Genomic DNA, 25,309 nt, shown 5'->3' with positions numbered 1-25,309 from the left:
GCACTCTGGTACACCACCAGCCACTATGTGAAGCCAGTAACAAAGCTACTTGTCGCTTCTTTAATAACATCAAAAACTGAAAGTGTGCAAGCTTTGTGAAGGTGGAGTTGATGTTTGAACTGTTGCTCAGGCTTACAGTAGATTTTACGAAATGAAGTGGCAACACTATGAGAATCATTGCTATAAAAAGGACCATTTATAACTGCAGCATCCAAACCCTTCATCCTTAAAAAACACGCAATACATATTTAGCACAGTTTTTAAAAATGGATCATTCGGTCTGCTGCTCCTGAACCTCTCATCAATGTCACAGAAACATGGCCATTAGTCAGGTGACTCTGCTCCTAGATTTAAAAAGGAACAAGTTTGATTTCCTTAGAGTCTTCCAATCCCTATGAGCACACTGTTGAGCATTTTGACAAAACCCTGTGTCTCCACATTCCTGATCAGGGAGGTTTTCCTCATGTACAACAGCGTGTTCCCCGTGTGTGTGTGTGTGTGTGTGTGTAGCTATACGCACTGAAGCTACTGAAATTTACTTGTGGCTGTAAGGTGGTAACACCTGTTATTGCTGACATATCACCCCAAAATAACTTAACACAAACAGCACAACTAGTTTTTCCTGCCGATTTAGATGCCCTCTCTAAACACATATTGTATATTCTCCTTCATTACAGCCAAATTCATTATATTGCTCATTTACATTTTTTTTAAATACCAGCATCTGTGCTGTGATATTGACATTTAATATGAGAGATGCTGCTTCTCTTACTGCAGATTTCTAGGCATCACTAGATTGCGATATGAAATATGTGACTGTTTGATCAATAACTGCAGCTAGTTGCCAAACTAAGAAAAAAAAAATCAAATTTGATGCACTCATTTAATGAAAACAAAAAAGTTGGGGGGGGGAATTAAGAGCAGACCAACTGCAGTGACTCAAAAGGTATTTTCTATGTGCAGAGCCATTTTTAGCTCATCTATAAACTAAACAAATGCAGGTCAAATATATCTGGTTTCTCCTACACTACAGGAACAAAGGTATTGAGTCACCTACACGAGCTGTTCAGCCTTGGAAACCCATGCCATGTAGCTCCTGGTGCACAGTTTGTGTGCTGATGTTAATGCCAGAGTTTGGCTGTTACTGAGTCAGCGGAGTGTTAGAGCCTCAGGACTCGACGACCCTGCTCTGCCACTTTGAAGCAGAGTTGCTGTGGTTTCTAAACACTTTGACGTTGCAATAATACTACTTAGAGTTCATGGTGGAATATCTAGGAGGGAAGAGATTTCATGAACTGATTTGCTGCAACAGTACTATCCCTAATATAGCATATTGCTCGAATTCAGCAAACTCTTTAGACTGGCTCTTTCAGCAGTGTTTATAAAGTCAGACTGCATAGCTAGGTGCTTGATTTATACATTTGAATTAGAAATTTAAAGTGTTTACCAAAATCTACATAGTGTACTAGAGTGGGCAATAGACAAACGGCTGTTGCTGCACATAAACACTGGAATTTGCTGTGTGCAGCCATATGTAGGAAGTCATCCAGTATTTACTTAGACAGCAAGTCAACAGCACATTCCTCTATTAATTTACACTATGGGCTGCAGAGATGAGACATTAACAAATTTGTGATTCAAATTGCAAACAAAATTTGCTCTTCACATTTTACAAAATGAAACACTCTCATTCCATAAACTCAGTTAAAGTTAAGAAATCTGACTTGGTAACAATTAGTGCAGCCCTCAAGTCATCATGTAATGGAAAAGTAAATGGGTTGGACTTATCTTATCCCAATCATCCAGCAGGCAGTCTACAATAATGTACCTGACAAAATAAGGATCTCCAATCCTTTTCAATCTGCACTGGATTCAATTCCTCGTCTCCATTAAAGTCCTAAACCGGTTTGACTGTGGTAAACGGCTTTAAACTATTAATGTTGGAATTCACCTGTTCACAAACCTGCATGCGTCACATGTGGGCACGTCCGCCCTCGTAGCTCTTTACAACTTTACCAGCACTCTGCTGAATTAACTGTAATACTCCCTCCTTTAAATTAAAAATGAAATCTAACCTAAACATTTATAGTGGCAGGCGCACAAGGGCACTGTTAAAGCCAGTTTAAAAGCAACTGACTTCCTGCAAACTGATTCCCGTTTCATCCTGATTTACCATTAGTCTTCATTCCGAGATAAATTAATAATGTCACAGTCCTGACTGGAAGTGATGATGTGCCTATGACGCTCACCACCACACACACTTTTCACCATCATGTTTTATAACTTGGAAACTATGCCATGCTTGTCATAAACAAGTCATCCAACCAAACAAGTAAAACGACCATAAACAAATAATTGCTTCCCAACAGCTCAGAATGCGTGTAATTCATTGGGCAGCGGGGTGATTTAGTGGTTGACGAGAGTGGCTCGTAGGTTAAATCTCTCAGATTTGAGTCCTCTGACAGCTGATTTGTCTTAATGAATTGTTGCAGAGTTAGATTTGCTGTCTGCTTACAAACTACAAATCACTCAGGGTAAGAGTGTGAGCTCAGTGCCACTATGTAAATAAATGGGTGTCTGGTGAGGATCGTTACTTGACTGAAACACAGCTGCCCCTTTAGTTTCAATATTTCCCACCCCTACTTATCATTTACGAACTTTATTCAAAATAAACAGAAGTAACAAAAGCTTCTTCTTGAAAAGGTCATACAAGACTGAGTGACCTGAAACCTCAAGCCCAACAGGTGGCTGTAGATAAACACTGACTAATGTCCACACTAACATTTTAGTGTTGAGTGCATAACTTACTTCCCATGCATTGCACTAGCCCTCAAACAGAGACTTTTGCAAATGCTGCTGAGCTCCAGCACTGCAGTGCAGTGCTAACTACTACACCACCAGTGCATGGCGGCATACCAAGTGTCAGTTGTCTTAACATACACATTTTCAAGACGGACAAAGATTCCCAAAAATAATACCACCGTTTCACCTTAAACTGCTATAATCATATTAGTGTAGGTATTGTGCAAACCATCTCTTGGGATAGACAATTAGTCAATGGAAATATCCCGCTGAGAATACCAAACCCACACAGACATTACCAGTGGATTCATTAGTAAACCCCAGTGTCTATAACAGTCTCTGGACACAGTCTTTACCCGTTTCAAGAGATCCTCACCTGTGACACTGGGAGTAATTCCTACCGTGATCTACTGAAGTACAAACACAGCTGAAAAGGCCATGGCCCTGCTACAGATCCATTATACAGACTTTAAAAATAATAACACAAATTTAAATAATAGAAGTCCTAAAAATTTACCTTACACATCTATCCCAATTTCTGAAGCAACCCAACAAACTCAAAGTATATAAGGTCAACTCTACAATTCTTAGTAGAACAAACTGGGGCAATGAACTATGAAAACGTGAGCCATGAGTTCAATTTGAAAGAGTAAAGCTGGAAAATTACTGTCATTATAAAACAGTTCTGAAGATCAAAGCAAGGCAAACAAGAAAAACCGCTAAATAAATTACTTAAAGAAAGCTACATGTCAAAGTGTGGGTTGATATGTATTTGGTGATATATTGCTACTCACAGATGGAAAATCAAAGTCCTTCTGATTGACAAAGTTGAGGATGTATTCAATCCGGCACTGGTTTTCAGGACATGCCAACTGGACAGGTGGGGTTAGGGTACTCATAGCTGTTACTATGGTCTGTAGAAAAGAAACCCAAAGAAAAACGATAAGACAACACGACAGGTTACGGCCGCATTTGTCTAAGCTGCTACTAAACCACCAACAGCACACTTACCTCGATAGCCTCTTTAATATTATTCTTAATGTCCTGGATTTTCTGCTTCTTCTCTCTGAAACAGAAAATGTTCAATGAGAAGCAGTAAATCGCAGAAATACTGCAAATGGCTTCAGAACAGGAAAAAAAGTGCATGCATATAAAAACTGTTTGACTGAGATGAAGTGCTCAAAACATGTAAAACGAGTTCTACTTTTGTCTGCAGGTGATTTGTTATATATAGAAAAAGTTAATATCCTAAAGATTTTGGATATTAATGTTTAGCATTTAACCTGCAATACATTGAGACCACAAATTAACCATAAAACAGCAATAATCTGAAACTGTTAAGAGGGAGCAAAATAGAGTAAATAAAAAGACAAGACATAATTTAGCGTTAAAAAATAATTTAAGGCTAATGGTGACAGAATGATTACATTTGTTTTTTGAACCAGTCGGTGACATTTTGTCAAACAGACAAAACTGCATGATACAAAAGCAACTTCACATCCACTGAAAGAAAACAGCCATTCCCACAGCTTGCACTGCAACTCTGCCTCTCTTCAAACCACTATATTTACATCAAAAACATGTTTAGTTTTGCTATAAAGTATCATTTTAATGAAGCTTAGAGGAAAAAAAAAAGTGTTAGAGTTCCCTCTTACCCTGACCGGGTGCATTACAGTCCACTGTATTAGGTTTGTTTTTGGTTTGTATGGGTAAACAGACCTTCATTGACATGCATGCTAGTGAAATTATGTCTGTCTGCTGTAAATGATAGCTGTGTGTTTGAGACATTTGGACTGACAAAAAAATGTTTCTAATAAAAGGCAACCAGAGAGCCAGTTAGTCTATCTTTCACCTTGAGCCTGCCAGGTCAACAGTACATTGTGTTTACAATAGCTCCATGTCAGTGACAAGGGTGAAACGGTCCCCTTTACAAACTTATCTACACTTAACAGCCACAAATGTATGTATACAGCCAAAGCCATGACACCACAAGCTAACGTCTGTTCACTAGCTTCAATAACTTGGCATTTCTGGCACTCAGTCTTTGTGGTGAAAGAAAAACAAACATATTTTAGAACAAACCACAAGTGAGGTAACTGGAAAGAAAAGAAAAATAAAATGGGGGTAAGAGGAAGAGGTTATGAGGGGAACTGGGAAGGCACATTTACATTTTTAAACTGATAGTCAATGAAGACTGTCACATGGTTGTGTGATCTCTCCAGAGAGACTGCTTCCCTCTGTATGGTTAGAGAGAGATGGACTTAAAGATGCAACATATATGCAGTATGTGCTACAGTGATTGAGTCCAAAAAAACGTGTCCAACAAAAAAGAAAAGCGTTTAGGTGGATGATAGCCCATCTAAAGAGGGTTTGAAATCAATATCAATAACATTCTGTACTCTAGTGTGTTGCACAATATGGATTAATTAATAATCAACTGGCCATCTATACCAGGGGTGTCAAACATGAGGGGTGGTGGCCAGAACGGGGCCAGCAAAGTCCCTCCCCAAAAAAGAGAAAAAACAGACTTGTATGAAACTGAAATTCAGTAAGTTGTAAGAAGCCACATTAAGTTAACATGAAGACTGTATAGAAGTCTCACTTCAGCCCATTTTTAAGCTTGCTGTGTTGGTTTCATGGCCAAGGGGGTGGGGGGATAATAATAAAATGAACTGCTTTGATTCAACTTTAAGGCCCATCATCTGCCCCTCCCCCTCAATAAAAATGTCCCAAATACCCCAGTCCTCATTTTTGCCTACTTTCCAGTTCCAAATGCCTTGCCCAAGGGCAGCTAAGTCACGTTTGTTCAAAGAATATGGAGAGACGAGTCATCCATTCCCCAAATCACGCCGGCAATTGGAACTGCCAGTCTTTCGGTCACGAGACAATTACTCTGACATTACCATGATGCCACAACACTCAATCCATTCACCCCAAAATTATTTTTATCACAGGCCTTATTGAACCCTTTAAGGCTCAAATCAGTATATTATGTCCTGCCTGAGGATGCAGGCAAATTAAAGCACATTATTATGCTTGTCATGTGAAGTCCGTTCTGGAACACCGTTTTGGTTTAAAGAGACCTTCATTGATGAAGGTGATTAATTCCAAAGGTGACGTCTGATCAGACATACACAGACAATAAACCTAACATGAAAGTCCTCCAGTTTACTGCATCTGAGGACAGGAATGAGCCATACAGGTCTCAATAAACACGAGTCACATTTATGACTCCAATGGCACTCTACGGGTTTGTTTCTTAATGAAGACAGATCTCACCCATGCAAGCAGAGACAGACACACTGACACACACTGTTCTGTGTTGTGGAGTCACACACTGGGTCATATGCCCAAGTTTGCCTTAAGTGCTGAAAATCTAGCCTAACCTCGCAAAGATACTTCCATCTTATCAATAAATGACCACCACCAGACCAATACAAACATCTCATTTTACTACTGAAACTGGTTAAGCAAAAGTTAAAGATGTGCTCCCAAAACCACTGAGGAGGGGGGGGGAGAAATGCAACACAAGTGTAGTCTTTAGAGTTTTCACACAGAGGGTTTAATTTGTTAGACCACTCAGCTAGATTAACCCTCAACCAAGTATGCTTGGCGATTCAGTTCAACCCCCCATCCATCAGAGGGAACAACTATCAGTTATATTGTTGGTCACCGTTGGAGTGACCTTAGGAGACCCTGACTGAAACTTGTGCAAGTACTATAAAAGTTCAGCTGCTGGCTAGCTAGCTCCAACTCCCATCTCATGTTCTCCTATCGGAAAGCTGACCAGGACACTGATCTAGTGGTCTTTCATATCATTCAGCCTTCTGGAGATCTCTTGCAAGAGTGCCACTATCCTGATCTTAAAATGAGCAGCATTGCTAACTACTCTTCAACATGGTGGAGCTAGCAGTTGAGGCACTGGAGAACAGCAAATTATTGGAATCATTTATCACAAAGCTGGCTTAATTTTACTTGTAGGTGAGCAGTTTTTAGGGTACTGACTGTCAGTTCTTTAAGCCGGCTTGGGAGCACCTTACCCTTACATGCACGCTTCTCCTTACCTGGGCAGATTTCAAAACTTAAACTAGGCCCAGTCATAGCAGTCAATTTAGCTTTGACCAGAGCTGGTCAACAATGAGTGAGCTAAGTGGCATCATAATGTTTTTACAGAGAATTAGCTCACTAAATAATCGCTTTTAACCAAATCAAAAAATGTCTATAATTTCTGCCAATACTAGCATATCAATAAATTAATTAATAAATTACTTCAATGCTCCAGGGCTATATAATAGAAGATGAAACTACCTTTAGGATTCTATTGCACCATTTTACAACCGAATCAATACAAGTTAGGTCTACTAAAAGTTGACAAAGTATCCCACTATATAGTCAGTTCTCTTCACAGTGAAAAGCCTGCAGGCTGGTCAGCGACCCCTTGGAAACCTCCAGTTGCTAGCACAAAGTGTAAATTTGCCAAATGGTTGGCAAGTGGTTGCTGGCTGTTGCTAGGTCAAAGTAGTTGCAAAGAGGTATACTTGTTTCATTAGAAACTTATGACCATTGACAGAAACTCTTACAGGGGTCTCTGTGGCGCTGAGAGGAGGAGATGTAGATTCAGCCTGGGATAAAAGTCTTCAAACCCACAAGCCAACATGAGCCTCAGACTTAAAAGAGCACTCAGCAGAATGCTGCTCATTCTCAGCCTCACTCTAGTACTCACTCTGCATTGAAGCCGTTGACATGTAGGATCCTCATCTGTTTCACTATGGTGCTCTTTCCCGACTCTCCAGCTCCTGAGAGAGAAAAAGTGAAAATGGATTATGTACCTTACTGATACACTCACATGCACTCAGTGTTGGGATAAAATGGGTGTTTATCTGAAATACCAGTTTACAGTGCAAGTACAACTTCCTTTATGTGGACACAAGCACTGTAGCTCACTACAAGGTTAAAGGTCCCAAACTGTTATGGGTTTGACTGAATAAGTTGCCTGCAAACTGACAATTAGTGCAGTGCCCGCTGTTACAGGCATGTTCGCACCGGTGACATTACTATGAGGTCACAGAGGTGTGAGAACAAGTGCAAATAAGGCCACCAATAAAGCACAACACTAGATTAATATTATCCAAGGGGCCAGAGAACAAAAGAAGACCTTGAGATTCTTTTTTTAAACTACTTCAAATAATGGTCTAATTTTGAATAAAGTATAACATCTTGTTGTGTCTGCCCCTACAATCTCTTACCCTTTAAGCAACTATGACAAAAAACAGAAAGAAAAAAAAAAAAAAAGCCCCAAACCAATTTGAAAGCCGATTTGTGTGTCCTGGGGAGAAAACATGTTAAGGTGTGCACACAAGAGGAATATTCTGATCATTCAATATCACCCGGGACGGGAGACTTCATTCTGCAGCATCACAATGAGTCCCCCCCCCCAAAAAAAAGCCAGCACCAAGAACCATCTGACAAGAACAAGGGGTCCATCAACAGATGCTGTAACCCCCCACAGAGTCCTGATCTCAACACCATGCTCTCAGTTAGACTAAGACTAGCTAAAAGTATAACATATCACAATTCTCCCAAGATACTGCACGAAAAATTTGAATTGTTAAAAAATACACAAATTAAATCCAATTAGGGTTTTTTTGCGTTTGTATTCAGATGTCAACAATACGCTTGTCGTCACTTTATCTGAGCCTGAACCTTACTGTGTAATATTGTATATGTGTGTTATTCATTTTCGTTTCTCATTTCTATTTTAACAGACTGAAATTGATAGCATGCAGCACTACCGGGCCGTTAGTGGTAAGCTGCAGGTTGCCAGATTAATTGCTTGGAACTGCTATAAGAATGAAACTCAGTTTTTGCCCTGTAATGTCAAACCTACAGCATGCAAGGCTACATGAGGAATGAGCAAATTTAGTTACAAGACGCAATGTACACCAAGATGTATGCTTTTCCTTTTTCAGGCCTATTTATATAAAGTTTAATAAAAAAAAATTAAAAAATTAAAAAAAAAGACTAACGTACTTAAGGTAAAGCTTAAAACAGACTTAAGCACAAAGCCACAAGTACATCAGTTTGTTTGATTATTTAATATCTAGAAGATTAAATATTTATTAGGTGATTTTTTTTTAACTATTGCTTGACATGAGTGACTGTTGAAGTAAATGTCTAAATACATAATTACATGTAAAACTTATTGTGGCATTCTACAGTATTACAGCAATACTGAATATTTCAAAGTAAAGTTAAAGGCGTAATAAGTGGCATGTTTGTACAGATGTCATTTATCTTAGGGCTCTTTTCTCCCTCTCTGTCCTACTTTGGACAAATGAAAAAAAAAAAAGTTAACTAAATACATTTCCAAGGTAAAAAGACGAAGTCTAAAGTTAACAAAAAAATAAATAAATAAATAAAAATCACTTAGTCAGCTTTACATTAGCATCATCTGACAGTTTAGGCTGCGATTCCCAGCAATGAAGTGCAACTGTTAGTCAAGCACATCAGAGAAGCCACACAAGTCTGGGACTTGTGCATTTTGATGGCTCAGCTTGCTACAGTATACATCATGAACTCGTAACATCATGAGCTCGACGATAACCGATGACCTCGTGTCACAGTGCTCCCTCCTTCTCTGCCCATTACCCGTCTTTTACCAGACTACATTGTGAAGCAATAAAATAAGGACAAATACTAAAGTACACTTTAGTTTGGAGAATGTTAACCACACAAATTTAAAAAAAAAAAAAAAAAAAAGTAGGTCATATATAGCCAAATGAGTATTATCCAAAATGAAAATACCGACTGACTTTAACACCTTAACAATGGCCTTAAAAAAAAAAGAAAAAAAAAAGGGAACTTTTGCCACATGTCCACAGTGAGCATATCTGCTAGTAGACCCTTTAACATTGGCAGTTCTATCACATTAAATCAGAGAAGATACACCAGAATGTCAGACAACCAGCCAGAAACAGAATGATAGAACAATACTTTGGGCCATTATGTGGCAGGATTGTTGAAGAAAATCAAGATTTTTCTCCAAACAGCACTTCAAGCTGAGTAACACCCTCAGACCAAAACTGGTTCATCCCTAGGACAACACACACACACACACACACGCTAAACAGCATAGTGTATGCAGTGCAGTCAGGAATACTTGGACCTTTAAACAGGACAAACCAAACAACCACCTTACAAATGTTTAACACAACATAGGAGAGCCAGCTCAAGACTCAGCTGTACACTTGTACCTAAAGGAGAAGGACACCAGGGTTCACATTTTCATCCAAGACGGACGGTTTGACAGGGGAGTGAAAGAGGCCACCTAGGTCCACTTTGATTTGTTCATTGTTGAACACCAGCTACCACGACCTACAACACAGTCTCAACAGTCCTTCCCAGGCATTACAATCCCCACTCACACTTTGCCTCAGGTGACCTCAATAGCTCACATGATGGTGGGGTGGGAGATATGATATAAGAAATTTCATACCATGCCCCCAGTGACAGAATGACCCATGCCCTTTTATTTTTTTTAACACTACTGATCATGCGAGATTCCACATGATCAACGTTGGGTCAAGGACCATCTCCAAAGAGACAACCCCAACTAAGGGTTCAATACCTGGGACTGTCAGTCATTTTGGAAGTAAAGAAGCCTCTTGGATAAACTTAAAGCCCAGTTATGTTCTTTTCAAGCATTCAAGACAACCATGATCTGGATGACAGAGAACCTGCAGAAACATGAAATCTAAACTGCCATTAGGCCCTTCACAGCCACAGAAGTCATCAGCACTGAAACTCTTGCAACATTGCTTAAACTAAAACATCAGATTAGCTGCTAATATAGTTGTACGCTAACACAGCATTTAAAAAACAAAACAAAAAACCAAACAAACAAAAAACAACAAAAAGAAAATGCTTGTTCCTTTGTTTTGCAAATACTGTGGTAGCATTAAAGATGCAATTGTTTTTGTCATGGCAAACTCGTTAAATATTGCTTCACATGCAATGTGGCATCTAAAACCTGTTTACATTAACACCCTGAGAATTTAGGATGCTTTTTTATAATGAAGAAGTCTGACAAAAATGCCAAATTAAAATGTAGTAATTTACAGGATTAATGGTGTGCAGCAAAATGTGGTGGGTTCCACGTCAGGAAGCATGACTGTTCATCTGGTGTAGTATCATGATGGACAAGAGCTGAACTGCATCTGGGGCACCCTGCAGTGTTCTGACAGAAAAGCTAGCTTGTGGGGTTGACCAGTATAAGCACAGAGCAATCCAGTAGTCTTTTTGTACTGCTACCCTTCACCCATTGTGTCTTATTTAACAGGTCTCGTTAACATGGACCTATTAAGGCTTTAATTAGACTGGGTGGTTAATCCAATCAAAAGCATACTGAGCAAAACACATAAATGATCTGCAAATTTAAACCTTGTGGGCACGCATGCTCAAAATTTTGCTCTGCCAATAGATGGTCAACATTTGTGTTTTAGCTAGGCTACAATACAAACCGACACTACAAATGCTGAAGACTCTGTTAGGTTGTGTGTCCAGCTTTAACTCGTAGACTCTTTTTGGTCAATTTACTGCCTATCAAGCTGCAGAGATCATCTTATTACCAACAAAGCTAGCACAATGTCTAGTAGCAGGTGTGAACTGAGTGTCCCTTTTTTATGCTTACTTACCTTTGCTCACCCTTTAAAAAAAAAAAAGTTTCCTTAAAGGGTCGCATTTAAATCAAGCTGATATTTTAGATCTGAAAGACCTAAAAATTACAGAAGGTATATTTGTTTTGTCCTTCTCCTTTCCAAAAGTCATCACAACTTCCTCCCTAATGCAAGTAGTGACATGTCATACAATATCCACCCTCAATAGTGATATGTTCAAAACAAATTGACCCCCTCCCCCAAGGGTCCGCCGCAAATTCTTAGAAGTCAAAACCCTGTGAATGGATATACGAGGAGGGTACAGATGAGAGCTTTGCAGGAAACAAAAAAAAAAACACTCTTATATAATGAAAGAGACCCAGCCCACCTAAATTTCACTCACACAACCACATGTTGAGTCTTACACATATTCATTTCTTCATTAACCAAGTTTTGGTGTGCTTTTCTTTGAGTCACATTATCTTATGTTTGGGCAACACACCCACAAACTGGCATGTGATGTAAAGCTTCTGTTAGTTTGGCAAATTTGAGGCCTGCATGCATGATTAGTGCTAGAAATGAGCACTGTTCAGCATGCTGCAAAGTCCCAGTTTAATACAACTGAAAAAGAAAAAGTGTTAAAGAACAAACATACATTACTTAATGATCAATTAGGACAGGCTGGTTCTGATTGATGTTGGTGCTCGTTAATCCTTTAACCACTGCAAGCAGTTTACCCCACCTTACAGGTTTGCCTCACTGCATACTCTAAAACCAGCCAATGGGCTGTGCTACAGCAGGTTTGGGGAGTTAGCATTGCAGAATGACAGTCTGACAGCAACATGCCAAAAACCCAGCACCGTATTGCATTTTTGGCCTTATGCAAGAGCAAAGTCACACTGTTGACAATGTTTCCCCAAAACAACATCCCAGAAAGTTTTGCAGGGAGGAAGCAGGGTCTCAACCGTCCAAACAGAGGCCTTGTCTGTAAAGCAGCAAGCACATAAGATCTGTAAAAATGTGTCAAACTCACCTAGAAGTAGTAGTCTGTGTGTTGCTCTGTAGATCTGTTTGTCCTTTTGGAGCTGCTTCTCTATCTTTTTGTTTGCTTCTCTTTGAGCCTTCTCCTCATTTCTCTGGTCTTCGGTCTTACTGTTGCCCAAACAACCCATCTTCCCGCAAGAAAAAAGAAAAAAGGGGGTCCAGGGGAGGAGGAAGAGGTGGTGGAAGAAGAAGTAGAGGAGGAGGAGGTGGTAGTGGAGGGGGAAGGGAAGGTGGGGGGGTAATGTAGAAAGAAAAATAAATCAGATAAACTAGTCTAGATGCCTCGTTTGACCCGCGGATTTGGCAGCAACGTTACCCACATTTACACCGTTTAAGGTCCGTGGCGCCCCTGTGTAGAGATTTAGAGTCCGTAACGCGTATTTTGCTGTCAGAGAAAGGGCAGGATACTGTTGCTGACGACACGGAGGCCGCCTTCTCAGTTTGCTGAATCCGGCTCGGGCTTTTCCCTTTTATATGCAGTAGTTTGTGTTTCGTTTTTCCAAACTCTTCCCCCCCCCCTTCAGCCGTGTAAGATAAAGACTTGTAATCCACAATGTCCGCTATAAGACCCAAAAACGGCGGTTCACCTCAAACGGAGGCAGAAAAAACAGCCTAATTTGCATCTCCAAAAGCCCGGGTCTTGCGTCTCACAGCTGCCCGTGACAAGGAGCCGAACTCGGCGTGTCCGCAAAGCTCGCCTGTGCTGTAGCGCTGCTCGTTACCACGTCGCTTTTCATGACAAACATTTCCATGGGTGTATACTTAGACTCTATATCTATTTTCTGTCTCCCCGACGGCTGTCTTCGTCGGGGACCCAGCAGGACAGCTGTAAGGAAAATAATATTTACACCCAAACAAGCTACATGTGTGGCATTCTCGCTTCTTCCGTCGTCACCCGGCTCTTTTTCATTCTCTGCATCAAATCAGCCCCAAACTCACTGCGGTTGTCTTTTCGTCTTGATCCCTCGCCACCTCCAAATCCGAAATGATCCAGTATCCCCCCTCCGATTTGTCCTCCTTATATGTGATGGCTGTTCCTTGCTGTTTTCTCCTCCAAAGGGCCTTCTCTCTCTCTGCCCCTCGCTTTTGTTGCTGAAATGTGTTATCAGCCCCTCACATCACCACCAAGCCTCCAAAACTGCGCACCGATAGACTTTTTTTCTTAATTTCTGGCTCGACTCCGATGAATCCCTTCAAAAGAGAGAGGGGGGAAATAATTACAAAAATAAAATAGGAGGGGGACAAAATAACAGAAAAAGAAAACGTGACCAAAGACGTGAAAATCCCTCGAAATGTATCCACGTTTCTTGCAGGTGAAAAAGCTACACCCGCTGTCAGGCTCGGCTTTTATAACCTACATACGGCCTATACATGTGCACACACGCTGTCATACAAACATACATTTATATACACATATGTAGATTCCTCTTGAATCCTAGGTGGGTAAACAGGCTACAGACTTGACACTACATGTGCATTTACATTCACAAAAAGTAGGACGCGGGGCTGTTGTAGCAGCACATTCCCACCGTGAAGGCCGCTCCCCTCCTGGCCGCTGGTCGAGGAAGGTGAAAGACGGGAATACCCGATTCTTGGAGGTTATTATTTTCTCCCTTTCGCTCTTGCTTTCTCTCTCCGAGAATAGTAGCCTACATTGAACAGATAGACAGCGCTTTTAGAGAGACGGGGTGGGGCCACACAACGCTCATTGAACCCTGGGAAGGAAGAACCGAGAGAGGAGGAGGAGGAGGAGAGGCCGCTTCGCCTGGTCACGTGATCCGGGTGCGGAGCCGCGTTAGCGGCGTGGCTGTGCGGAGAGAAAAAAAGGCGCCCTCTTCAAGGAAAAAAGACCTAAGGTGGTTTGTATGCAGGAATAACAGCACAAGACCCCTCTGAGCAGGGCTACTCAAATCTCAGAAGACCACTAGATATGTTCTGTTACAGACATTTATTCACGGAAAAGTACAAGCACATCAGCAGCGAGTTATACTATTAGGAAGACTGGTGCATTAAGTTGCTTTCAAGACATAGGCTTAACACTATTACACCCATTTCTTAAAATCTGCTAAAATAGTTTTCCATAACTCACGATTTAAATAATCATTCTTTATCTTGTGAAATAAGCTGCCCTCACTTTAAGCTAATTCTGACTGGCTTTCTCTTGTAAAGCACGTGAGTGCAACAGGCGCATTCAGAATTTTTTTCATAGGGGTGGCCATATGGGGGCCACTAAAAATATTGGGGTGGCACACCAAAAACAGAAGAGTGCCGGGCGCAGTGGTGGGGAGAGGGTGACATCGTAAGGGACATACAAAGCGACACAAATGACAAAAATAATGCTTCAGCTCACTGTAGGGCACAGGTGTCGAACTCCAGGCCTTGAGGGCCGGTGTCCTGCAGGTTTTAGATGTGCCCTTGAGCCAACACAGCTGATTTAAATGGCTAAATGACCTCCTCAACATGTCTTGAAGTTCTCCAGAAGCCTGGTAATGAACTAATCATTTGATTCAGGTGTGTTGACCCAGGGTGATATCTAAAACCTGCAGAAGACCAGCCCATGAGGCCTGGAATTCGACACCCCTGCTGTAAGGTGTCTTCCTCTCTCTTGCGCTCACATTTATTAAAATTATTACCAACACAGGACCCACCGTGGGGGGGAGGTAACAAATCTTGGGGGGTGGCCAGTGCTGCCCCCTGGCTCCCCATTGGCACACAGCTGTCTGCCTGAGATATCTGTTCTTACTGACATCATATAAAGCCACAAGTAGAAGAAAACTGCGACTGCTTTTGACTTTGCACACACAATGACCTATTTTTTTTTTTTAAAAACTGAGTATTTATTGTTTTAATAGTACTACACGTCAGAGAAAATAAGGGTCTCCTTTAATAACACAGGTGGTGGAACTGTTTGACTACTTACTGTCACTCCATAAATTCATGAGAAAAATAAAACAGCCACGTGCAATATTTTTTTTCCTATAGAATATTGTGAAATATAAGTATCAAGTGGCATACCATGCAAATCTTTAGTGAGGGATGAGGAGTCCCATAGTGTCCTCCAGATAAAAAAACTAAAATCCACATTTTTTATTTAGAAATCGAAGATAATAAAGCCACAGATAAAAGTCACCTGTGGCAGAAGCTGTATTTTCAAACACAAATGAGTAGAGCCAGCTGTGCTGACATTAGCACTCTCTACTCCTAAAAGCTCTGACTGATACATGCCAAAGTGTTCAGCTTCCTCTAGATATCCATTATTTATTGTATAACCTGTAACCAAACCTACACATGTATTCACTTCATATAATATCCCGATCGAGTCCTGGGCGGAGTCTTTATCCCTTCTCCATCTAGATCTAGAGATATCAAATAAAATGTGCTATAGCCTGTGATAGTGGATGTAATCTATCAGTTCTCTGCCATTGGAGCAACACGGCTCTCCTTTACCAATATTAAACACAATACTAAAATACCACAAGTCACAGCCAGCTAATCTAAAGGCTAAATGACTTGGTTAAAGCATGGCTTTGAACTTTTATGTCCTGGTGAACTTTGAAAAGTTAATGTACATGCTTCAAAACAAATGTCTAAGAATCCAGAATCCAAACTGCAGTTAGGACTTTTAGACACTGGGTGGCAGCAGTTTTCAAAATCAGCGAGGCAGGTTTGGGTTTAAGTCAATTGCTTCTGAGTTATCCCCATGACATTCATACACATTTGACTCTGGAGCACACCACACCAAATCAAGTAACAGTATTTACAACATTTTTGAGTTTTGGATTGTTAATTGCTGTTCATTTTGTATTCTCTGTTTGCTTTTGTTCCTTGAGTTTTGCTTTGAACCGTCATTTTAGAGTTCAGATTTTCTTTACCTCTTACTTTGCATTATTTATTTTTGTTACTTTATTCTAGTGCAGTCTAGGCTCCCTAGTTACATCTTGAACCTTTTTAAGTGTTTGTCTCTATTCTGTTCCCTTTCATCTACTTCCTGTTTTATTTTATTAATCCTCTGTGTCTTTTGCATTGCTAGTACAGGTAGTTTTAATTCCTTTTGTTAATCCCTTAATTAGTTACAGCTGCGCCTTGTTACCCTGGTGTTTCCAGTCTCCCCGATGTCTGCCTGTTGGTCTCAGAAGTCTGCATTTGGGTGCATAATCTGCACTTTCTTGACAAAAATTAAATAAACAGATTAAGTTTTAGATGTACATTTACGTTTCAACGTAAAAGTCACAATTTTATTGTACACATTTTTAAAAAACTGCTATTTTTTGAGTAAGTGAATCATATTAAACATACTGAAAAATATCTAAGCCGTTTTCACTGGCTTCCTTCTTTCTACTGATTTAAAACTAGAACCATGAAACTTTACCAAGATGTACTCCATGACCATGTGGTAGCCTTTGGTAGTGAGTCCGTTGCAGACTGGGAGCTCTTTAAAAATATTTTGTCAAATTCCCTGAGGAGAAGCCTACCATCTGTTCAAGTGCAATACAAAAAAAAAAGCCGCGCCACACCTTTTTGTTTTGACAACCATCTCTTTGAGTATGCTAAAAGTCTAAAACATGTGAAATCAAGTTGTGACTTCAAACTTGAAATCAATCACAATCTCCTGTTAACTGTGTCCCCATTCATTTGAGTCACTAACTGCAAACTAATAGTATATATACCACATGTTGTTAGTGTTTAGTGTTAAAACTGGGGTAGGCATATTGCTTTGCATGTCACTGGAGAAAGAACTCACAATAACTTTTGTCATATTGTAATACAAATAGTCTAAAAGAGAACTAGACTCCTCCACCTTTTCTCTGTCCAGTTTTTCACACCATATCATGCGGGGAATATAAACTAGAATAAAGGCAGGATCTGCACGGTCCTATAGGTCCATTAGTCCTTGGACAAATGCACAGTTTCTTGTAGTTTTTTCTCCCTGCACCACCACCCTGATTTTAGATCAAACAATCAAGATATGATCTAATTGCAGCGTTTCAATTTTAATTCAAGGGATTGAACAAAAGCATTGAGTTAACTTTTAAGGTGCTAAAGTATTTTTATACATAGTCACCAATTTTCAGAGGCTCAATACTATTTGGACAGTTGACTGACAAGCAACTGGTTGATAAAACATCTGGAAATGATACAGATTCAAACTTGTATTTGTTAGCTGTTCACTGGAATTCTCAATATTTGACTTACAAAGAGATGTCAGTGCAAGTGCCCATCCTCATGTGGGCTGAAACAAGTAAACCTATCAGAGAGACAGCAAAAACCTTCAGGAATAACCAAATCATGATCTAGTACATTATTTAAAAGAAGGAAGCCAAGCAAAGTATAGAGAAGGAAAGAAATAGCCCCTGATGCTAAGCATGTGACCAAACATGGTGGAGGTAATGTTGAATGGAACCAGGTCACTAGTATGTATTGATGGTGTGACTGCAGATAGAGGTAGCAAGATGAATTATGTAATTAAGTGTACAGGGTTACACTTTCTACTCAGATTCAGCCACAAAACTGGCCAGAGAGCGCTTCACAATGGAAATGGATAGTGATCCAAAAAGCATACTGTACAAGCAACGCAAGAGCCTCTCAAAACAAACAAATAACCAAAAATGGGCTGGTCTTTAATAGCCAAGTCAGTCACCTGATTTCAAGCAAAAAGACAAAACTGAAGCAGACAGACCTACAAACAAAGGCCTAGTCTGTCAAAATCAGCATTTGGTGATGTCCATAGTTTCTAAACTTCAGGCAGTCATTGACTGGAATAGATTTTCATCCAAATTCTTATATTTAAAATGAATGTAGCTTGTTTACTTAATTTTGACCCTCTGATAATATGTGACTATGTATAAAAATGACTATAGCTGCTAACCAGTTAATACACCATATCTTTTAAATCCCCTTGAATTAAAGCTGAAAGTCCACACTTCAACCAGATCCTGATTCCTTTATTTAAAATCCACAGTCATACTGTACTGAAGCAAAAGTACAAACACTGCTTCACTGTCCAAAAACCGAAATGTCTCTGTATAATGCAGCCTTAATATCAAGGCAGGTGTGGGTTTATTTGTATTTTTAAGGCGGTAGAGTGAAGTGCATCAGTGATGTATGCTGGCAAATGATCTGTAAATGTTAGAGGAACTGAAGTGAGACTGTTCCCGGCAACAGATCAATATTGGCTCAACACCCATCGAAACCAGGGTGCTAAACTCAGAGAGTAAAACTCACTTTGAGTCAGAGTGCCATTTCTACCGATTTCTGTGCACGTCCTCTTGCGCACATGCTGAGCATGAATTATTATTCTGATCTTAAAACTAAAACCTAAGAAAGGTGAGAACATCTCAAATATATTTTCCTATCTCTTAAATAGCTAAAGACACATGCACACTCACATGCACTCACATCCCCACCCAGGAACCTTCTAGGGCATGTCCGATGGCATCTCTTTCTAACTGCACTGTCATGAAATGTTAGCTGCACACTCAGCACTCATTGTCATCATGATCAATTTAGATTTACTGCTGAGGAGTAATTCAACCTTTTTTTTTTTCTTTCTTTCTTTCTTTTTTTTTTTTTTTTTACACTGTGTGCTTATCTGCACACATCTAAATATCTATAAACATACACAAAAGGGATTTATTACTATAGCTTGGTGTTGTAATGTAACGACAATTTAAAAGTTAGATGTTAAGCATTAACTGTAAGCATTGTCAAAAATCCCTCCACCATTCTCCTGTCTGGCTGCAAGAGATCCCACTACCACATTGTTAACAAAACACTTCATTTTATACAGCTGATATTTTCATTATTGGTTATTGCTTAGTCCATAAATTAAAAAAAAAAAAGGTCCAATACAATTTCCTAGAGAGGTGGCATCTCTTTTGTCTGAACACTCAAATGCCCTTATTTGAATCTTTACCATGTAAAATAAAGAAAAGGAAAGTTTAAAGTTTGCTTGAAAAAACAACTTGAGTGATTATTTAAAGACCAAAATGTGACCTCTATTCACAAGTATCATTTCTGCTGCTTTGCTTTACACAGAGAAAATAAGATTCACACTCAGTACCCCGCTAAAACTCAGAGGATGCTGTATGAATTTGATTAAAATATCACACATAGATTGACCTGCTATACAAAGTGTTGATTCCTTGCAATATATAAACAAGAAGAAAACTGTGACATTTTAGGACAACAACTACTACTTTTAATGTTTTAAGTTATCTTTTTTTATTTAAGAAGCTGGTATTTCTTTTTTTTCCCGTTCTTATACACAGCAAATTCCTGCATTCCTGCAAATCCTTAAACTTTACAATACTGCAATTTAAATTAAATGAACATAATTTTACACTACATAATGCATAAACTCTGTTGCTTCCTCAAACCTGTGCCACGGTTAATTAAATGCTAATAAAGTGCTTTTCCAGTCTCACTCTACTAATAGTCCTGGAAGAGGCTATTTTAACACATTTACATTATTTATGTTGCCAAAACTATCATTTGAAACACAAAAAGATCATACTGGATTTTTCTCCCCCAGCCTTTCTCTTATATTTAGAACAAAGTTAATGTTATTGCATTGTAAGTCCTTGCATTGATCATCCCTCTGTAGTCACACCAGCTCTTTAATGGCCTCACATCCATGAATATTAGATACACTTCCCTTCACCCCTCAGTGCAAATATGATGAGCCAGCCTGACGCGGCTTTAAGGAAACAAACAACGAGATATGAGAGTATCTGTATGGGTTTCACATATATCAGATAGAGAAGATTCTGGGATACACTAGTTCGAATACAATGAAAGAATGAAGGCATGGATGCAACTTGCACATGCAGAAACTTATAATACTCCCCAATGACATCTTTCAGCAGAGTCACACAAAAATCACTGCTGCACTTTGGTGTTCGTCTGCTTTTGTGTAATTCTGCAAGCGTGTTTTACAGTGAAGCAACGATAGTGGATATTCTCCTGAGTGAGATTAGCTACAATATGAGGATAATAACAGAGATGCTGGGTTACAACCCATTATGTCTGGGAGAGAGACAGAGAGCGAGAAAGGGAAAGAAGAGGGAGGTGAGGAGGAGGCGGAAAGGAGGGTGTGACAGAAACACAAGCGAAGAGCAAAGGGAGTCATTATCCGCACACAATATTTGAATCTGCTGTGTTTTTTAATCGCACTGCTTCTCGTCCTCGTGTTATTTTTTTCTTTGCTGTACTATAAGATACTTTGATTGAGGCAACACGAGTTCTCTTCTTACAAATATGTGAGCGGGCTGGAATTTCCCTCCACATAACTAAGTCACTTACTTATTTATGCGGACATCCAGCGAGTGAGAGCATCTGAAGGAGCAGTTTGGGTGTCTCTGACACACAGAGGAGGACATGGCGGGGGACCTTGTGGTTGGGATGCTGTATAACTTGTTACTACCCCTGCTCCTGCTCACTGGTGAGTTGATGTCTGTATGTTTATTTAATTTTTATTTATTTTTACTGCTGGTGTTGGTGGTTTTGTCCGGAGATAGTGGGGTTTATAGGGATATGTAATAGACGCGGTTTCAGATTTTTGGGTGTAAAAGTTTACATGGCAAGAATCTTCAGGTGTTTACTAAAGGTTGCATATCGTTAACACAGCATAAGTTGGGTAAAAGCTACTGGTGAACCCTTGTTGCAGCATATTATCGAGACACAAAAACAATTTGTGAGAAGCAATGTGCTGCCAGATTAAACCTGAGGTAGACCGTGCTGATGAAAAACAGTTACTCCTATCTGAGCAGTATTTCTGTACCCACCATCGTGTAAACTGTTTAAGTGAAACATGCACATAACGGCCCTATGTGCTACAGGGTAAGGTTAACACTTAACCTGTGCTTGCTGCTTAGGAGCATTTTGATTATCATTTGTTGGTATTTCTGCTGGCATAAATGTTCTCATTTTGCTGTTATAATGTTGTTTAAAATGAATGTATCATATTTGAGGTTAGGTATGAGGTAGTCAGTATTAAGCAATATTCTTTAAGATTCTAACAAATCATCCAGCAGCAGTACCAAAATATTAGCTGAATTATAGGGCTTTTTTAAATTAGTTAACTAAATTAATATTTATTCCTGTTCCAAAATATTTTAGGTCTACTTGTTGAACTCAGGTCTTTTCCAGCATAGAGCAAACCAATCGAAAACCATCAGCATCTTTAATCGGCTTTGTTAACTAAGGTTTCCTTGCTAAAACAAATATAATGGCTTATATTAATGGTAATAACAGCTTACCAGGGATTTTTCCTACACATAAGAAATCACCCCGGAAGTGTGTAACCTTTTTTTTAAAAACAACTTTAGGTTGGGGTTAATTTAATTATGCATAAAGTGCACCTTTGCTTATCAAATGGGCAAGAATAACAGGAAAATGATAGGGCTTCTGTTAAGTAGTATACACTCAGTGCTGTTACTATAAGCAGAGTAGTCATACTGATGTGGATAGACAACCCAGAACAACCCTTTCAGCCAGGTTTTATAAATTGTTATACTATAAAAAAAAAATCAAAGGTATACTAGACACAGTTTATTCTTTTAGCCTTTGTTTCATTATGTGTGTTTTACTGTTGCGATGTGTACCTGCTACCTTAGATGAAACATTACGAGTATTTTAGAGTTTACATAATAATTAACATTAAAAAGAAGCATGCTGTGCCTTATAAAAAATACTCTTTTTCTTTGAATTTCTCTCAGACCCATTGTGTTTTTTCCCCTCTGCTTCTCAGCTTCATCTTTCCGCTATAATGGTCTTTCACTGGTATATTTCCTGTTTTTGCTCATCTTACCGCTGCTGCCGAACCCGAGTCTGGTCACCATGAAAGGTGAGAGGGGCTCCAGAGGCTAATGATGTCATCTGGCATGTTGTTGCTCTGATTCATAATGTAAAGGTCTTGGTTCAAACTTGATTCAAATCTAAACAACATCAGTGATTCAGTCTTTTTTGCCTGAACTTTAAGCTTATAAGATTATTCCAGCATGTACCAGGTAATTGTAGAAAAACAATGTTCATTTCCTACAATCGTGGGTTAGAGAAAATGCTTTCACTTTAAGAAACATTTCTTGTGATGTGTTGTATAAAATTTGCGGTTCCACATATTTGTACACCAAATGCTCTGTGGCGTTCAAACCTAATATTGATCTGGCATCTTATTTTAACGATTAAAATGTGTGGTTAGAACTGATAAAAATTAAGATACATTTTTAGAAATTTAGAATTAGCTTCATGACCCTGACGTCATTCACTCACCTTCTTTCTTGTGGCTTCTTTTAATTTTGGCATATTGAGGCCGTTTAGTCAGTTCATGCTTCTGTTCAATTCAGGCGATGATTCGATGGAACAGGACATCCACAGTTATACAGTCTCTGTGTGACAAATCATACTCCAAACAATTATCAGTGCTTTGAGGTTTGGGCAAATACTTTTTTGTTTTCGCAAGGTCAGGCTGGTATTACTTGATCATTATATATAAATTCATATAACTAGGAATTTATATATTTGCTTATTTTAATTTAGTCTCTATCTTAACTGCTTTTTGCATTGTTTTTTATGCCATTTAATTTTTTTAATTTATTTTACGCTAATTTATGTACAGTTTTGTGATGTTACTTACCTACTTATCATTTCAAGCTTGTATTTTGTGTTTTCGCTGGTTGCCTTTCCCTTTTTTAAAACTTAGTTTAAAGAGCAGACAGTTTCACATGACGTATGTGCAAAAATAGGAGAAATCAAGTAATCTGATGTGAAGTAAAAGAAATGTAAAGACCAGCGCAAGTAAATCAACCTGTGTGCGATGTATATATGTCTACAGCATGTGTGTGTGTCTGCCTTCTCTGTATTGATCACAGCATTCTGATGAATTAAAGTATATGTATCCCTCCCTCAAAGTACTTTGTAAAGGGGAAGTGGTTTGAATGGTCAAATCAATTATACATAGCCTGGTAATTACAGCAAGGAATTAAAAGATGTAATGTCAGCATTTTCACAGCATTTCTTCTTTCGCTCTTTTTCTATGCCTCCATATAAAAACTGTTTACCCTTCAGCTTCATAAATCCCCCTGCTATAATCTTACTGCGCTTGGACTAAGTGGTGAAGCCTGTGTACATCGTGTGTGTACGGCTCATGCGTTTCTGTGTACCCACCTATGCTGGAGAGAGTGTGTACGTGTGTGTTTTATGAAACAATGCTTTTAGTAAAAAGCGTGAACATCGACAACGCATTTGCTGGCTCAGCTAATGCTAAGCCACGTCAGCTATTAATGCTTTGTATCTCCAACCTTTTGATTACAAGAACTCTAGCCCTGAGACTATGAACTGTTTTATTTATTTGAATATACAGCCAAAATCGCAACACAGCAACTCACTTTTAGACTGTCATTAATATCTTTAATGACAGTCTAAAAGATAATAAATTCGGAACTTGTGCAAATAATGTTGTGACGCGAATGTGATTTCAAAAATAGTGCCACAAAGCGATTTCATTGGATAAATAGCTGTACCAGACCAGTCGTGACAGAGCCAGGCGTTTCTTTGAGACTTGAGCGTCCAGTTTCTTTTAAAGAAACTGAAGTATGAACAGAACCAGTCCAATTTACTGCCAAGTGTCTGGGAGACAATATTCTGCTGAACAAGGTCTGAAGAGAACCACAGGATGCATCCATTACTGTGTGTTTTTGTGTATATGTGTCCCAGAACTCAGAGAGTAACATGCCGGCTTTATTTAAGGGGAATAAAAATGATTATTGAGTTGAACAGGAGACAACAAAACACGTGGTGTACAGCAAAGATAAAAGCAACTTCTATTTTTATTGAAACCTACTTTTCTCTGCAACTACACCTGTGGAATTAATCCTACTTAATTTCAGATACAATTCTGGCTTCCAACAATTATAGAACAATATAATAGATTAAAAAAACTATTGCATAATATTCTGTTTTGCAACAGTTTGCTTGCTTTGCCTTTCAGGATATCTCTTTCTTTGACTTTTGTTTCTCTATAAAGTTTATACCAGGGTGTCACAGATTTAGTCCTGCTCACATTTATATACATATTCATCTTTTATATTTGAATTACGGTTAAAGTTTGAAGAAAGTTGAATTGACTCAGTATTTTCAGTCTATGAATAATTGTGTTAGTTATTTGTGATTTCATAATAGATAAAAATAATAGATTTTGTCCTAATTTCATAAAGTTTTCTTGGTAACATTTAGAGGGAGAGAAATTGCTAATTATTAAAGATTAAAACATCAAAGTCATACCTCGGGACCTTTTCTATCAACATATATAGTGAAATACATCATTTGTTTCCTCGAGAGACAAATTTTGTATTTTTCCCTCTGTAATTCACCACAATGGATTTTAAATCAAACAATCACGATGCAATTGAAGATTTTCACCTTCAATTCAAAGGGTTGGAAAAAGCGTGTATAGTTGTATCATTGTTGAGGTCTGCAATAAAGAGACACCTTCATAAATGGAAATACAAAGAATTTACAAAAAGATGCAAACCACAGGTTACAATGAAGAACAAGAGGGCAATGTTGCACGAAAACATCTAAAACAGCCTGAACAGCTCTGGGGAAACAAAATCCTCGGACAGATGAAGCCAAGATTAACTTGTACCAGAATGATGGGGAGAGTAAGACGTGGAGCAGAAGACAAACTGCTCCAGCATACCACATTACAGTGGCTTGCAAAAGTATTTGCCCCCCTTGAACTTTTCCACATTTTGTCACATTACAGCCACAAACATGAATCAATTTTATTGGAATTCCACGTGAAAGACCAA

The 25,309-nt window shown here is 39.1% G+C and overlaps 2 protein-coding genes across 6 annotated transcripts in view; one reads left to right on the top strand and one right to left on the bottom strand.

Moving 5' to 3' along the window:
* The window catches only part of gnas (GNAS complex locus), a 37,677-nt gene that overhangs the window by 9,060 nt on the left and 3,308 nt on the right, over positions 1 to 25,309 (bottom strand). The window contains exons 1-6 of one of the 5 annotated variants that reach the window (XM_013910830.1): positions 14,030 to 14,220; positions 12,821 to 13,691; positions 12,490 to 12,628; positions 7,526 to 7,598; positions 3,814 to 3,868; positions 3,597 to 3,716 (exon numbers count right to left, since the gene is read on the bottom strand). In XM_013910830.1, coding sequence (XP_013766284.1) covers positions 3,597 to 3,716; positions 3,814 to 3,868; positions 7,526 to 7,598; positions 12,490 to 12,628 — 387 coding nt within the window. In that variant the 5' untranslated portion in view covers positions 12,821 to 13,691; positions 14,030 to 14,220. The other 4 variants (XM_013910834.1, XM_013910832.1, XM_013910831.1 and 1 more) reach the window with 4 other exon arrangements.
* LOC106456212 (piezo-type mechanosensitive ion channel component 2) overlaps positions 20,877 to 25,309 on the top strand; it is a 36,257-nt gene continuing 31,824 nt past the window's right edge. Inside the window, exons 1-2 of the mRNA XM_013910795.1 lie at positions 20,877 to 20,940; positions 22,249 to 22,344. Coding sequence (XP_013766249.1) covers positions 20,877 to 20,940; positions 22,249 to 22,344 — 160 coding nt within the window. The remainder of the gene's footprint in view (positions 20,941 to 22,248; positions 22,345 to 25,309) is intronic.

The sequence above is a fragment of the Pundamilia nyererei genome, unplaced genomic scaffold (genome assembly GCF_000239375.1).
Source record: "Pundamilia nyererei isolate P.nyererei 1_Seehausen unplaced genomic scaffold, PunNye1.0 scaffold00049, whole genome shotgun sequence".
Lineage (NCBI taxonomy): Eukaryota > Metazoa > Chordata > Actinopteri > Cichliformes > Cichlidae > Pundamilia > Pundamilia nyererei.
This window is presented reverse-complemented; position numbering and strand designations above follow the sequence as displayed.